The 15,934-nt window shown below is 41.3% G+C and overlaps 1 protein-coding gene across 1 annotated transcript in view; it reads right to left on the bottom strand.

Annotated features, from left to right (window-relative positions):
• ppp1r2 (protein phosphatase 1, regulatory (inhibitor) subunit 2) overlaps positions 1-5,371 on the bottom strand; it is a 12,656-nt gene extending 7,285 nt beyond the window's left edge. The window contains exon 1 of the mRNA XM_059543966.1: positions 4,994-5,371. Coding sequence (XP_059399949.1) covers positions 4,994-5,118 — 125 coding nt within the window. The 5' untranslated portion in view covers positions 5,119-5,371. The remainder of the gene's footprint in view (positions 1-4,993) is intronic.
• Positions 5,372-15,934: the final 10,563 nt, after the last annotated feature.

The following is a 15,934-nucleotide window of genomic DNA, read 5'->3' as shown; positions in this document are numbered from 1 at the left end:
TATTATAAAAACAAAATACAAAATGTAAAATAATAATAATAATAAAACTTACAAACAATATTATAATCACGATTATTTAACAAGTATGAGTGGGCTATATGAACAAAACTTTTTATTAGTGATTTAAAGATAGCAATATATATCAAATATACATTTCTGTATAAATAAATAAGGTTGCTATGAATTCTACATTTTAGATACCTTGCATTTTTCACAATTCTCAACACCACAGCACAATACTAGGGTAACTCAAAGTCCTTAAAATTATTGGAAAATAATTAAACCGTCAGTACCACAATAAAAATCTAAATTGTAAAGGACAGATACAATAGAAAAAAAAAGATACAAATGAAACAAACAATGCTTTAAATTTTTTAACCTGTTATCATTCTGTGATAGAATTAGGAATGGGTATCGTTAAGGTTTTAACGGTATTACTACTCTTACCGATACTGCTTAACGGTCCGGTACTTTAACGGTATTCTTATCGGTACTTTGTGTTGTGTTAGGCAGTCGAAAACTTTGCATTTCTCTGTCTGCACATAATGCACTTTTGAAAGATGCTTTGACAGATTGCTTGTGTTTCCGCCCTTACATGCAAAAATGTGCACTTATGACAAGCAGCGTTGTCTGCATCAACTCTAGTGAAGTATAACCACACTTTGGAACATTTTGCTGTCTCCGCCATCGTCACTCTTTGAACGCGCCTGGAAAAACGAGCTCGTCGCACCGCGTGCGCGTCGCGACCGCGTCACTTCCGTTATGAGCGCGCATACCGCACGCCTACATTTGAAATAACGAACTTGAGCGCGCAAAAGACGCGATATGTGAACAGCCCTTTATGCGTGTGCGTGCGCCGCGCTCGTTCTTGTTGTGTGTGTGTGTGACTGACAGCCTCCGCGGCGCGCATGAGATATCGCAGATTTCACAGACAAACGTCTTAATATCGCAAATTAGAAATGTTTGGTAAGATAAAATGTGCAGGATAACATTATTAAGAAAATCTCTTTGCCATCGTCACTCTTTATTATTAAGCGGGAGTTTTCATACTGTTATGTCTGTGCTTGCGCCGCGCTCGTTGTGGTGTGTTTGTGTGACTGACAGACAGCCTCCGCGGCGCGCATGAGAGATCTCGCAGATCTCACAGACAAACGTCTTAATATGATCGCACATTAGAAATGTTTGATGAGATAAAATGTGCACGATAACATTATTAAGCAAAAATACATAGTACATAAATTTTTTTCCCCTCCAGTACCGAAAGCAGAACTGATAGCGTCAGCTCTTACTGATACTACGGTCATTCATAATTTAGCCCCGGGGCCATTTTAATACCAGGTTTCGGTACCCATCCCTAGATACAATTAGGTGTAATTTTACAGGAATCCTAAGTTGGTTAAGCAAGTCTAAAGTTTTCAGCTAACAGCCTACTACACAAATAAAACAGCACAGCCTTCACTGTAAGAATTAAAATTGCTTTGGTTCTCATTAAAGCTACAGAAGTCCTTCAGTCAAGAGCAGTGAGTGGTTTCTCTTTGCCTTTGTTGTTTGGTTAACATGAAGCACTCAGTCAGCAGCAGGAACATTAGGCTGCTGTCACTTTAAGAGCTGCACAGATACAGTTTAAGGTTAAACATGTACAGTATTTTCATTCTTAACGGTATATGTTCACTTATGACATAAAGATGAAGCATTTACATAAGTACCACATTGTCAAATTTTTGAGTGTTGACATTAGCATTTGACATGTGAGTTCTCTTTCTAAAAATAAAAACCTAATAAACATTAAAAAAAATCAAGCACGTCCCATTTTGTGAGTCACATCAAAACAGTTAATGGCACAGATCTACCTCTAACACTTGAGTTCTCTATTCTTTTTTCTATTGTATTCTATCTACTTGTTTTCTTTTCCATTTTCTATTCATTAATATGGCTGCAAACAGCAGTTTCTGGGGCAGAGCAACAGATATATTTATGTGAAAATGAAACAATATTCTTAATCTGACCTGTACTTATTAAAATACATAAAAGAATGTAAGGTCATATTACATTTGATTATATTTTAAATGAATTTCACTTGCGTACACACAAATTTGTGTGCAAGCATGCTTAGTGAATGAGACCCAATGTTTGTTATGAGATGAGAAATATTGTAATATTAGCCTATAGTACACTCAACAATACTTTGGTTATCTAGTGGTTAGGTGCATTAATAGATTCAAGTTTTAATAGGGACTCATTAAGTGTCAGTGCAGTTGGCTAAGCTGTCTCACAGGACAGAAATTCAGTAATAAGTGTCATTCTGTGTGTCCTATTTTTCTAGGAGTGGGAGAGCTGGATTCAAGAACAATGTCTTCTGGTGAGAGAGGAAGAGGAGGCAGAGGAAGCCGGCAAGCCAAAAACAACACCTACATACATTGACGAGCGTCATACTGAAAACACAAGCTCTCCATTACAAGGAGGTTTAGGACTTCCTTTAATGAGGTTTCTGAAAAATCTTGTTCCAAACCTGAAAGCACAAATCAATATGTGATGAATATTGCTTAAAACCAGGTGGACAGGAAATAGGATTGTCATCATTTCAGTCGAAATCCTTGACATGAGACATATTCTCCGACCTCCAGGACACACATCCACGACTCCTAAGAGTGTCTCTGGACGAGTGAATGTCACAATGAATGAGATCAGTTTATACACGTGTCGCCTTTCAGGCAGAAAACCACTCTTCTGATTTAACAAATCTGCAGAGACTGAGTTTTGTGATAGCCAGAGAGACAGCACAGGTGTTATCTCACTGTTTATGTTGACATGTTAAATTGGTTCAGTCAAACCAAAACATGAAAATGGTTAATATTTTGATATTTACTTTGAATATAATTTTGAAGAAACCTTTAAAATATCATCGGAGGAATGTCATTTGAACATAAAACTAAAAGAAAGGAGGGTCAATTAACACAAAAATAAACCTATATTTAGAACCAGTGTTATTCTAGTCACTTATTCTATATCACCGATATATTTTTGTAAGCATTCTTAATGTTTGTATTTTTATATTCTCCGTTTTCTCATATTTTAACATACAGGAATTGGTTTTACCATCCAAATGTCCCATTTGTATTTAATTTGAATGACTGCATATAATAATGTTATTAATAGAACGTTTAAATAACATGATCCAAGACTGATCAGAGAACAGCTGCTTAGTAAAGAAGAGGTTGCTGGATTTGTGCTCGTTTAGCAGGAGGTCAGTGGCTAGTCTACTAGCAGTCTAGGCTACTATCCCAGTGAGATAACTGGGACCAGTTCAACTGAACCCCGGGACTGGCTGAGTGCACTAGTTCAGGTCACTAGTGATGTAACATTAACTGGGACCAGTTAAACTGAACCCCAGGAATGGCTGAGTGCACTAGTTCAGGTCACTAGTGATGTAACTGGGACCAGTTAAACTGAACCCCAGGACTGGTTGAGTGCACTAGTTCAGGTCACTAGTGATGTAACATTAACTGGGACCAGTTAAACTGAACCCCAGGAATGGCTGAGTGCACTAGTTCAGGTCACTAGTGATGTAACTGGGACCAGTTAAACTGAACCCCAGGAATGGCTGAGTGCACTAGTTCAGGTCACTAGTGATGTAACATTAACTGGGACCAGTTAAACTGAACCCCAGGAATGGCTGAGTGCACTAGTTCAGGTCACTAGTGATGTAACTGGGACCAGTTAAACTGAACCCCAGGACTGGTTGAGTGCACTAGTTCAGGTCACTAGTGATGTAACTGGGACCAGTTAAACTGAACCCCAGGAATGGCTGAGTGCACTAGTTCAGGTCACTAGTGATGTAACATTAACTGGGACCAGTTAAACTGAACCCCAGGAATGGCTGAGTGCACTAGTTCAGGTCACTAGTGATGTAACATTAACTGGGACCAGTTAAACTGAACCCCAGGAATGGCTGAGTGCACTAGTTCAGGTCACTAGTGATGTAACTGGGACCAGTTAAACTGAACCCCAGGAATGGCTGAGTGCACTAGTTCAGGTCACTAGTGATGTAACTGGGACCAGTTAAACTGAACCCCAGGAATGGCTGAGTGCACTAGTTCAGGTCACTAGTGATGTAACTGGGACCAGTTAAACTGAACCCCAGGAATGGCTGAGTGCACTAGTTCAGGTCACTAGTGATGTAACTGGGACCAGTTAAACTGAACCCCAGGAATGGCTGAGTGCACTAGTTCAGGTCACTAGTGATGTAACATTAACTGGGACCAGTTAAACTGAACCCCAGGAATGGCTGAGTGCACTAGTTCAGGTCACTAGTGATGTAACTGGGACCAGTTAAACTGAACCCCAGGACTGGTTGAGTGCACTAGTTCAGGTCACTAGTGATGTAACTGGGACCAGTTAAACTGAACCCCAGGACTGGTTGAGTGCACTAGTTCAGGTCACTAGTGATGTAACTGGGACCAGTTAAACTGAACCCCAGGAATGGCTGAGTGCACTAGTTCAGGTCACTAGTGATGTAACTGGGACCAGTTAAACTGAACCCCAGGAATGGCTGAGTGCACTAGTTCAGGTCACTAGTGATGTAACTGGGACCAGTTAAACTGAACCCCAGGAATGGCTGAGTGCACTAGTTCAGGTCACTAGTGATGTAACTGGGACCAGTTAAACTGAACCCCAGGAATGGCTGAGTGCACTAGTTCAGGTCACTAGTGATGTAACTGGGACCAGTTAAACTGAACCCCAGGAATGGCTGAGTGCACTAGTTCAGGTCACTAGTGATGTAACTGGGACCAGTTAAACTGAACCCCAGGAATGGCTGAGTGCACTAGTTCAGGTCACTAGTGATGTAACTGGGACCAGTTAAACTGAACCCCAGGACTGGTTGAGGGCACTAGTTCAGGTCACGGTCACCATCAGAGCAGTTTGATTGACAGCTCTTACGGTGATAGACGCGCTGTCGGACTCATTTAACATGGTTTAAAGACTGGTTACTCACTGCTGGTCGTCTTCGGAGTTTATAGGGGCTCCTGGTTCGGAAGTGTCCTGGACTGGTTCCTTGGGTCGGGCTTTGATACTGGATTTGTTCTTCAGGATCCCTTTAATGGGTCGCGGTGCTGCCATAACCACCAAACCCACCCACAACTCCTCTTTTACAGTTTACGCCTCAAACTAAACACCAAACCACGCCGAGGCGCTTCAGAAACAACAGCCTGCCTTAATTTATTAACCGCCGATGTACAAATGAGAGTTGTACGCTGTTTGTCATTTAAGTTTGTGACCGTTGATGACTTGAATTCTGCCGGAGCTCGCGCACTTGCCCATTTACAGCGGCGAAAGGAAACAGAGCGCTGCAGTCAGTCTCGCACTCTCTGTTATCGCGAGAGTTGCAGCGTTGCTATAGAAACATAACTCTTAATGTGTCAAGCAGAAGTCGCCATGTTTGTTGGGGCTTTGCACACACACAAACACACACAGCGCTATATGTAATATTTGACGGCTGAAAACAGTGCCTTCAATGGATTGTACTGTAATTTAACAACATGCCAACAACTTTCAATAGACAAATCACTATAAACAGGGTTGCCAAGTTCAACTCTCACGCATCTGGCGTGACACTCACGCTTTCAGCATCAATCTCACGGTGAAGTCCCAAGCATGAGTGTCACGCCAGAACCTCATTTTGATAAGATATGCTAAATGTTTTTTTTGTTTATTAACCCAGCTGTCATAATTAATGTAAGATAATATTTTGCTAGTAGCCTAGTAGCCTACCAATAATGGCAACTTTTGTCAGTTTTTCTTTAGCTTGTCTGTAAAAATCTTACATCTGGGGGAACGTTCACATGAGTTTGTTTTTAACAACAACAAAAAAAAAAACTGAAAACTTTTTGTGATGTTTGGCCGTTCATTTACTCTAAAATTGCATTTTGGGGACCTGAAAACATAAACTTTTGAAAACACCAAAGTGCTGGTGTGCATATTTATTACTTGTTCAGTCTATAGGTATAAGTGCAGGCATGTAGTGTTTCTATTCAAAAAGTGGCATTACGAACTACTGGCCTGACAGGAATTTGAGCAGAAAAAAGAAGAAGAAAAAAAAACATATTCTTAGGTAACAATAATTCCTGTTGCTTTTCATCAGAAAACTAGCAGTACTTCATGTCTGGATGCATGGTACATAAATCTATGCATGTTACATGAATACGCCTAATGTAAGTATGTTGTTGAAGAGCACCCTTTAACAGCAATTTCAAGGCCAGAAGACCTTTAGTCCATTAAACCATAACGATCTTGTTGAATTATGCTTGTTTGTGGGCTGGCTATGTAGTTATGTCATTGTTCTTCTCTCAAGTTGGTGGAAACGTAGGCTGAGGGTTTTCAGAGAGGATGGCAGAGACCCCCGACACAGCACCACTGACAGCTTTTCACAGTGAACAGTCATGCAATAGTTGCTCATAAGAGACCACTGATGCTGTAAGGCATGTAGACTATACCTGAAATGGTCTGAAGATAAAGGATTATTTGGTTTGATTCAGAAATGTTTCCCAACCTGGAGGTCTAGGTCATCACCAGGGGTCAGAGTTCTCTCAGGTTATGCCAATAAATTAATATTGATTGTAGGTCCTTTCATTACTCCCACTTCTATCGGCCAAGATCCAGGGCCAGCCGATATAGTCTCTCTTTCCGGGCCGTTACATTTCGCCTGTTTCCGTGCAAACAAGTGATCGGGAGGGAAGCTTTGGTTTCTCCGCAGGGTTCAAGGACGCGGGACTGAACAAGGCTGACGGCAATGCCTGAGTAGAGCTGGAAACAGGTGGCCATTGATTTTCACCTCCGCTTCTGGAGCCCCCGCAGGCCATTCACGGTGCACGAAACAGCCTGCCAGCCATGTCTGTACAGGTGATGTTAGCATCTCTTGGAGCAGGAGCCGTCGGCATGACTACTGGTCCAGAGGAATTGCGGCACTCGCTCCCCCCACATCCTGGGGTTGGGCTGCATCCGCTAGATTTAAATGAAAGATGCACATGTGCCTTGGTGAGTGAAATTCTTTTGAGCTTGCTCCAGAAATTGCAGAAACAATTAACATATAACCATACAGACTTCAACTGGTGAAAATGTGCAATATGCACATACAGTCAGTACACACACTGTACTATTAGACATACTTACAGTTTACACTACACATTATACAGAATATGTACATACTTACAGTTAACACTACACATTATACAGAATATGTACATACTTACAGTTAACACTACACATTATACAGAATATGTACATACATACAGTTAACACTACAAATTATACACAATATGTACATACATACAGTTAGCACTATACATTATACACTAAACACAGAATGTACACGTTCTACATTATGTAAACATATATAAGCATAAAAATATGCTAAGGTGCAACAGAGTGTTAGTGAACTGGAAACAGAAATGTCATGTATGTGCACTGGATGGTATCCAGCGGTAAAGGGTAGGGTATTGTATTAAATGCAGTGTGTATGTGTAGTCCAGTGTTGAACTGTTGGAGTTAAAGTGCAGTGTGTGGCATGCCATATTGTGGGAGTATGCTGTAGGGTGCTGTAGGGTGTATTAGTTCTGACTGTTCATAAGTCTGATAGCCTGAGGAAAAAAGCTATCCCTCAGTCTGCTAGTGCGGGATCGGATGCTGCGGAGACGTCTTCCTGAGGGCAACAGAGAGAGCAGTCTGTGGGATGGGTGGCTGGAGTCACTGATGATCCTCCGGACTTTCCTTATGCACCGCCTGGTGTAGATGTCCTGGAGGGAGGGAAGCTCACCTCCAACAATGTGGCAGGCAGTTCGCACGACACTTTTCAGAGCTTTACGATTGTCAGCGGGGCAGTTTCCAAACCAGGCAGTGATGCAGCCCGTCAGGATGCTCTCTATAGTGCATGTGTAGAATGTTCTGAGGATGCTGGGGCTCATTCCAAATTTCCTCAGCCGTCTCAGGAAGAAGATGCGCTGATGTGCCTTCTTCAGCACTGCATCAGTGTGTGTAGACATGGTGAGATCCTCACTGATGTTAACGCCGAAGAACTTGAAGCTGCTTAACCGCTCCACAGGTGTCTTGTCGATGGTGATGGGTGTGTGTTCTCTTCTCTGTCTCATGAAATCCACCACCAGCTCCTTGGTCTTGTCGATGTTGAGTGAGAGGTGGTTCTCCTGACACCATTTAGTCAGGGTGCTCACCTCCTCTCTGTAGGCCGTCTCATCATTGTTGGTGTTCAAGCCTATCGCCGTTGTGTCATCAGCAAATTTGACGATGACGTTGGAGCTGTGCGTGGCTGTACAGTCATGTGTGTACAGGGAGTACAGGAGTGGGCTGAGGACACAGCCCTGAGGAGGCAGTAGGTGACTTCTGCCTGTCAGGAAGTCCGGGATCCAGCTGCACAGAGATCTGTTTAGTCCCAGAGTCTGGCGCTTCGCAACAAGTGTAGCAGGCACTATGGTGTTAAATGCTGAGCTGTAGTCCACAAACAGCTTCTCACATAGGTGTTCTTATTTTCCTGGTGGGAGAGAGCAGTGTGTAGGGTGAAAGCAATAGCATCGTCTGTAGAACAATTGCTTCGATATGCAAATTGTAGCAGGTCCAATGAGGCAGGCAGCACAGTGCAGACAGAGGGAGAGGTTGAAAATGTCTGTGAAAACACCGGCCAGTTGGAATGCACATGGTCGGAGCACAGGGCCTGAGATGCCATTGGGACCCGCATCCTTACGGATATTTACCTGTCGGAAGGATCGGGTTACATCCGCAACAGAGAGGGAGAGCGCACTCACGTCCTCAAGCCTCCAACAGGAATTGGTCAAGCCTCCTATAGGAATTGACCTCACGATCTTGTATCCAGCTCACCTTGTCTTCAAAGAATCACCAGATGCGTTAGCACTCGTTAGCTTGTCATTAGCGTTTTCATTCGAACCTATCGCTGTTTTCTTTTCTCGCTCCAGTTTTTTACAAGTTCATCAAACAACCGCAGTAAGAAGAATATTTCATCAAGCACGGTGTGTAATGGCTTCTCCTGTCATTGTTACTTGCACCTATTGCCACATGTACAGTTTATCTATCTCTGTCGCTGATGAGGGATTCACATGTGATAAATGCAGGGAAATAGTTAGGCTGACAGAGAAGATTTCAGAATTAGAGACACGCATCCAAACTTTAATTGAGGACAGTAAGAATGTTAGGGCTCTAGATATGGCTTTGGATGCATCTAGCTCAGGGATTCCTGTACATTGTTCGGTTCCGGAAACAGAGCCCCTGCAGCAGGGCAACTGGGTGACGGTGAGGCAGCGTAGTCGTGGGTAAAACACCGCTCTTCTGTTCCGATCAAAACATTAAACAGGTTCTCCCCACTCAGTTATGCACCCACTGAGAAACCTGATGAAAGTGCTCTAGTTATTGGTGATTCTATTGTACGGAACGTGAATATAGAGACACCAGCCACCATAGTCAAATGTTTACCGGGAGCCAGAGCACCTGACATCTTGGCAAATTTAAAAGTGCTGGCTAATGCTAAACGTAAATACAGTAAGATTGTTATTCATGCCGGCGCTAATGATGTTCGACTTCGCCAGTCGGAGATCACTAAAAATAACATTAAAGAGGTGTGTGAACTTGCAAGCACGATGTCAGACACTGTAATATGCTCTGGTCCCCTCCCTGGTTACCGTGGTGATGAGATGCATAGCAGATTGTCATCACTCAATGGCTGGATGTCTAAGTGGTGCCCACAGAATAACATAGGTTTCATAGACAATTGGACGAGCTTTTGGGGCAGACCTGACCTGTTTAAAAGAGATGGTCTTCATGGGGTGGCGCCACTCTTCTCTCTAGAAATATGGCAAATAGTCTTAGTGTTTATACTTGACTAACTGGGGCCCAGGTCAGGAAGCAGACAGACTGGCTAAACCTACCGTCTGCTAGCTGCCTCCCGTCACAGAGGTCAGTTACGAACTAGAAAAAAACAAAAAACGTCCAAACCAAGTTAAGATTAACAATTTAATTGAGGTTCAACAAATAAAAAACAGAAGCAATATGGATAAACAAATGATAAAGCTTGGCTTATTGAATATCAGATCCCTTTCTACGAAAACACTTTTTGTAAATAATATGATCACTGATCATAATATAGATGTACTCTGTTTGACAGAAACCTGGCTAAAACCTGATGATTTCATTATTTTAAATGAGTCCACCCCCCAAGATTACTGTTATAAACATGAGCCGCGTCTAAAAGGCAAAAGTGGAGGTGTTGCTTCAATTTATAACAACGTTTTCAGGATTTCTCAGAGGGCAGGCTTCAAGTATAACTTGTTTGAAGTAATGGTGCTTCATATAACATTATCCAGAGAAACAAATGTTAATGATAAATCCCCTGTTATGTTTGTACTGGCTACTGTATACAAGCCACCAGGGCACCATACAGACTTTATTAAAGAGTTTGGTGATTTTACATCCGAGTTAGTTCTGGCTGCAGATAAAGTTTTAATAGTTGGTGATTTTAATATCCATGTTGATAATGAAAAAGATGCATTGGGATCAGCATTTATAGACATTCTGAACTCTACTGGGGTTAGACAACACGTTTCAGGACCTACTCATTGTCGAAATCATACTCTAGATGTAATACTGTCACATGGAATTGATGTTGATGGTGTTGAAATTATTCAGCCAAGTGATGATATCTCAGATCATTGTTTAGTTCTGTGCAAACTTCATATAGCCAAAATTGTAAATTCTACTTCTTGTTACAAGTATGGAAGAACCATCACTTCTAACACAAAAGACTGCTTTTTTTAGTTATATTCCTGATGTAACCAAATTCCTTAGTATATCCGAAACCTTAGAACAACTTGATGATGTAACAGAAACTATGGACTCTCTCTTTTCTAGCACTTTAAATAAAGTTGCTCCTTTACGCTTAAGGAAGGTTAAGGAAAACAGTTTGACACCATGGTATAATGAGCATACTCGCACCCTAAAGAGAGTAGCCCGAAAAATGGAGCGCAGCTGGAGGAAAACAAAACTAGAGGTATTTCGTATTGCTTGGCGGGAAAGTAACATATCCTACAGAAAAGCATTAAAAACTGCCAGGTCCGATTACTTTTTTTTCTCTTTTAGAAGAAAACAAACATAACCTCAGGTATTTATTCAATACAGTGGCTAAATTAACGAAAAATAAAGCCTCAACAAGTGTTGACATTTCCCAACACCACAGCAGTAATGACTTTATGAACTACTTTCATTCTAAAATCGATACTATTAGAGATAAAATTGCAACCATTCAGCCGTCAGCTACAGTATCACATTAGACAGTGCACTATAGACCCGCTGAGGAACAGTTCCACTCATTCTCTACTATAGGAGAGGAAGAATTGTATAAATTTGTTAAATCATCTAAACCAACTACATGTATGTTAGACCCTATACCATCTAAGCTCCTAAAAGAGGTGCTTCCAAAAGTCATAGATCCTCTCCTGACTATTATTAATTCCTCATTGTCATTAGGATATGTCCCCAAAACCTTCAAACTGGCTGTTATTAAGCCTCTCATCAAAAAACCACAACTTGACCCCAAAGAACTAGTTAATTATAGACCAATCTCGAATCTCCCTTTTCTGTCCAAGATACTAGAAAAGGTGGTATCCTCACAATTATATTCCTTCTTAGAGAAAAATGGTATATGTGAGGATTTCCAGTCAGGATTTAGACCGTATCATAGTACTGAGACTGCTCTCCTTAAAGTTACAAATGATCTGCTCTTATCATCTGATCGTGGGTGTATCTCTCTATTAGTTTTATTGGATCTTAGCGCTGCGTTTGACACAATTGACCACAACATTCTTTTGCATAGACTTGAACACTTTGTTGGCATCAGTGGAAGTGCATTAGCATGGTTTAAATCGTACTTATATGACCGCCATCAGTTCGTAGCAGTGAATGAAGATGTATCCTATCGATCACAAGTGCAGTATGGAGTACCTCAAGGCTCAGTACTAGGGCCGCTACTCTTCACGCTTTATATGTTACCCTTGGGAGATATCATCAGGAAACATGGTGTTAGCTTTCACTGTTATGCTGATGATACTCAGCTCTATATTTCTTCGCAGCCCGGTGAAACACACCAATTTGAAAAACTAATGGATTGCATAGTCGATATAAAAAACTGGATGAAGAGTAATTTCTTACTGCTACATTCTGAAAAAACAGAGGTGTTTATTATAGGACCTAAAAACTCTGCTTGTAATAACCTAGAACACTGTCTAAGACTTGATGGTTGCTCTGTCAATTCTTCGTCATCAGTTAGGAACCTAGGTGTGCTATTTGATCGCAATCTTTCCTTAGAAAGCCACGTTTCTAGCATTTGTAAAACTACATTTTTTCCATCTCAAAAATATATCTAAATTACGGCCTATGCTCTCAATGTCAAATGTAGAAATGTTAATCCATGCTTTTATGACCACAAGGTTAGATTATTGTATTGCTTTATTGGGTGGTTGTTCTGCACGCTTAGTAAACAAACTACAGCTAGTCCAAAATGCAGCAGCAAGAGTTCTTACTAGAACCAGGAAGTATGACCATATTAGCCCGGTCCTGTCAACACTGCACTGGCTCCCTATCAAGCATCGTATAGATTTTAAAATATTGCTTATTACTTATAAAGCCCTGAATGGTTTAGCACCTCAGTATTTGAATGAGCTCCTTTTACATTATAATCCTCTACGTCCGCTACGTTCTCAAAACTCAGGCAATTTGATAATACCTAGAATATCAAAATCAACTGCGGGCGGCAGATCCTTTTCCTATTTGGTGCCTAAACTCTGGAATAAACTACCTAACATTGTTCGGGAGGCAGACACACTCTTGCAGTTTAAATCTAGATTAAAGACCCATCTCTTTAACCTGGCATACACATAACATACAAATATGCTTTTAATATCCAAATCCAGTAAAGGATTTTTAGGCTGCATTAATTAGGTAAACCGGAACCGGAAACACTTCCCATAACACCCTATGTACTTGCTACATCATTAGAAGAATGCATCTACGCTAATATTTGTCTGTTTCTCTCTTGTTCCGAGGTCACCGTGGCCACCAGATCCAGTCTGTGTCCAGATCAGAAGATCACTGCAGTCACCTGGATCCAGTACGTATCCAGGCCAGATGGTAGATCAGCACCTAGAAAGGACCTCTACATCCCTGAAAGACAGCGGAGACCAGGACAACTAGAGCCCCAGATACAGATCCCCTGTAAAGGCCTTGTCTCAGAGGAGCACCAGGACAAGACCACAGGAAACAGATGATTCTTCTGCACAATCTGACTTTGCTGCAGCCTGGAATTGAACTACTGGTTTCGTCTGGTCAGAGGAGAACTGGCCCCCCAACTGAGCCTGGTTTCTCCCAAGGTTTTTTTCTCCATTCTGTCACCGATGGAGTTTCAGTTCCTTGCCGCTGTCGCCTCTGGCTTGCTTAGTTGGGGACACTTCATCTACAGCGATATCGTTGACTTGATTGCAAATAAATGCACAGACACTATTTAACTGAACAGAGATGACATAACTGAATCCAATGATGAACTGCCTTTAACTATAATTTTTGCATTATTGACACTGTTTTCCTAATGAATGTTGTTCAGTTGCTTTGATGCAATGTATTTTGTTTAAAGCGCTATATAAATAAATGTGACTTGCCTTGACTTGACTTGACTTCATCTGCAGCAGCTGCGGGAGCACTCTCTGTGTGGGCGGGGCTGTGAGCCTCAAAACGTGCATAAAAGTTATTTAGCTCATCCGGTAGAGAGGCGGCGATGTTCACAGGAGCTGGTTTATTCCCTTTAAAGTCTGTGATGTTATTAATGCCCTGCCACATGCTTCTTGCATCGTTGGTGTTGAATTGTTCTTCAACTTTGTTTTATATTGTCTTTTTGTGGCTTTGATGGATTTTCTGAGATCATAACTGGCTTGTTTGCAATCATCAGTGTTCCCTGGATTTAAAAGAAGATGTCCGCACTGACAAGGCTGCTCGAACATCGCTATTAATCCACGGTTTTTGGTTGTGGTAGATGCGGATTGTTTTTGTCGGCACTACATCTTGTACAGACTTCCTGATGAAACACGTTACAGTTTCTGAATAGAGGAGCTATGTCGTCATCAGACGCTGCCCGGAACATGTCCCAGTCCATGTGATCAAAACAGTCCTGTAGTAAAGCGTCTGATTAGTCCGACCATCATTGGATTGTCCTTAGGGCGGGTGATTCCCATTTCAGTTTCTGCCTATAAGCAGGCAGCAGCAGAATGGAAGAGTGATCCGATTTGCCGAAAGGTGGGCGGGGGAGGGATTTGTAGGCATCCCGGAAAGGAGAGTAACAGTGGTCCAGTGGATAATCACCACGCGTGTTGATGGTGATGTGTTGAAAATATTTTGGCGCTATTGTAACAATAAACAATTTAAAGTGACAATAAAGATTTAAAGTAGACCACAACAATAAAGATTTAAAGTAGATTAAAAAAAGAAAAAAAAGAAGAAATAACCAAAACCAAATAGCTTGAGAGTCTGCAAAAGAAATCCATGCTCAAGGGTGTCAAATGTTTTGTAAAAGGAAAAGAATCAACTTTTAAATGTACAAAATCTGCATATTTTAAAGTCTAAAACAAGTCTTACATTGTTACAGATGTGCCAACATTTTACAAAACTGGATTGTGTCTCAGCAACCAACTGTTTGTAACGCGTTGTGTCAGGAGGAGGGAAAAAAAATATGGATAGCTCACAAAGTTATTAGGCCAGACAGACTCATGGAGGCGATTGAGATTTAACAAAGACTCGCGTTTTATTTCTCCAATCGAACTCGGGCAATTGTCCGTCCCATGTTCCACCGTCCACAGCGTTACCAAAACAAACAAACAAGATTAAAACAAAATGATTTCCAAACAGAAATTACCCGCATACATGGGGGATTCGAGTCGCGGTTGTATATATTATCACACATAGTGCAGACCGTTTTACAGGGAGCGCGCAGCTCTTAAAGGGGCCACACTTATTCCCACTCGTTACATGTTTAAGTTTGACCTTTTTTTATCTATTAGCAAATACCAAGGCTAAAATTTTATAATCAACAGTCAGGAGTGTAGTTGGACGTCAAATATCTATTAAAAGAGTGTCTTTGACCGGTTTGGATAATACCTTTTTTCATTAATGGTGTCATATCCTTCAGAATAATACATTCATTATACATACAAAGCTAATGATGTTCAATTAATTCTTATAAATGAATGTATAAAACTCAATAGTTAATCCATCACTACCTGGAGTTTTACCTTTTATTTATGGAATGAAGATCAATTCGAACATCCTCACTGGTCAAAATAAAATCACAGAAGTCTTTAAAGGAGTCATATGATTGAGTGTTACAAGCTCTTGGTGCATAAAGAAGATCTGTAATGTTGCAAAGACTAAAATCTCAAAGAGATATTCTTTATTAAAGTTAAGATTCATCCACGCCCCCCTAAAACGGCTCATTTAAACACGCCCCCACATGTCTACATCACTATGTGGGAAGATTTGCCAAACACCGCCCAAATGTTCAAATTCCTTCGTCGAATCCCCTGGCCATTCCTCGTTATAGCCACTGCCTGCCGCTCACTCAAGGCGCAGGCCATTCCTTTCTCTTTGCACTTGTTGTTTGTTGTTTCTCCGATCATAAATGCAGACATGGTTTTATGTTTACGCGGCGAGATATGCAACACGTATAAAGACCGTGTATGTAATTATAATCAGAAATGATGTCCCCACTGGATGCCACAAATGCCCCCTTTGTAATGTGTTTTAATGTTTTTGTCCTGTCATGTGGGTGTTCTGACCGGGACAAGCCAGAACAGTATATGTTAAGGGGTGCAACATTTCCATC

This window comes from Carassius carassius, chromosome 48, assembly GCF_963082965.1.
Source record: "Carassius carassius chromosome 48, fCarCar2.1, whole genome shotgun sequence".
Classification (NCBI taxonomy): domain Eukaryota; kingdom Metazoa; phylum Chordata; class Actinopteri; order Cypriniformes; family Cyprinidae; genus Carassius; species Carassius carassius.
This window is presented reverse-complemented; position numbering and strand designations above follow the sequence as displayed.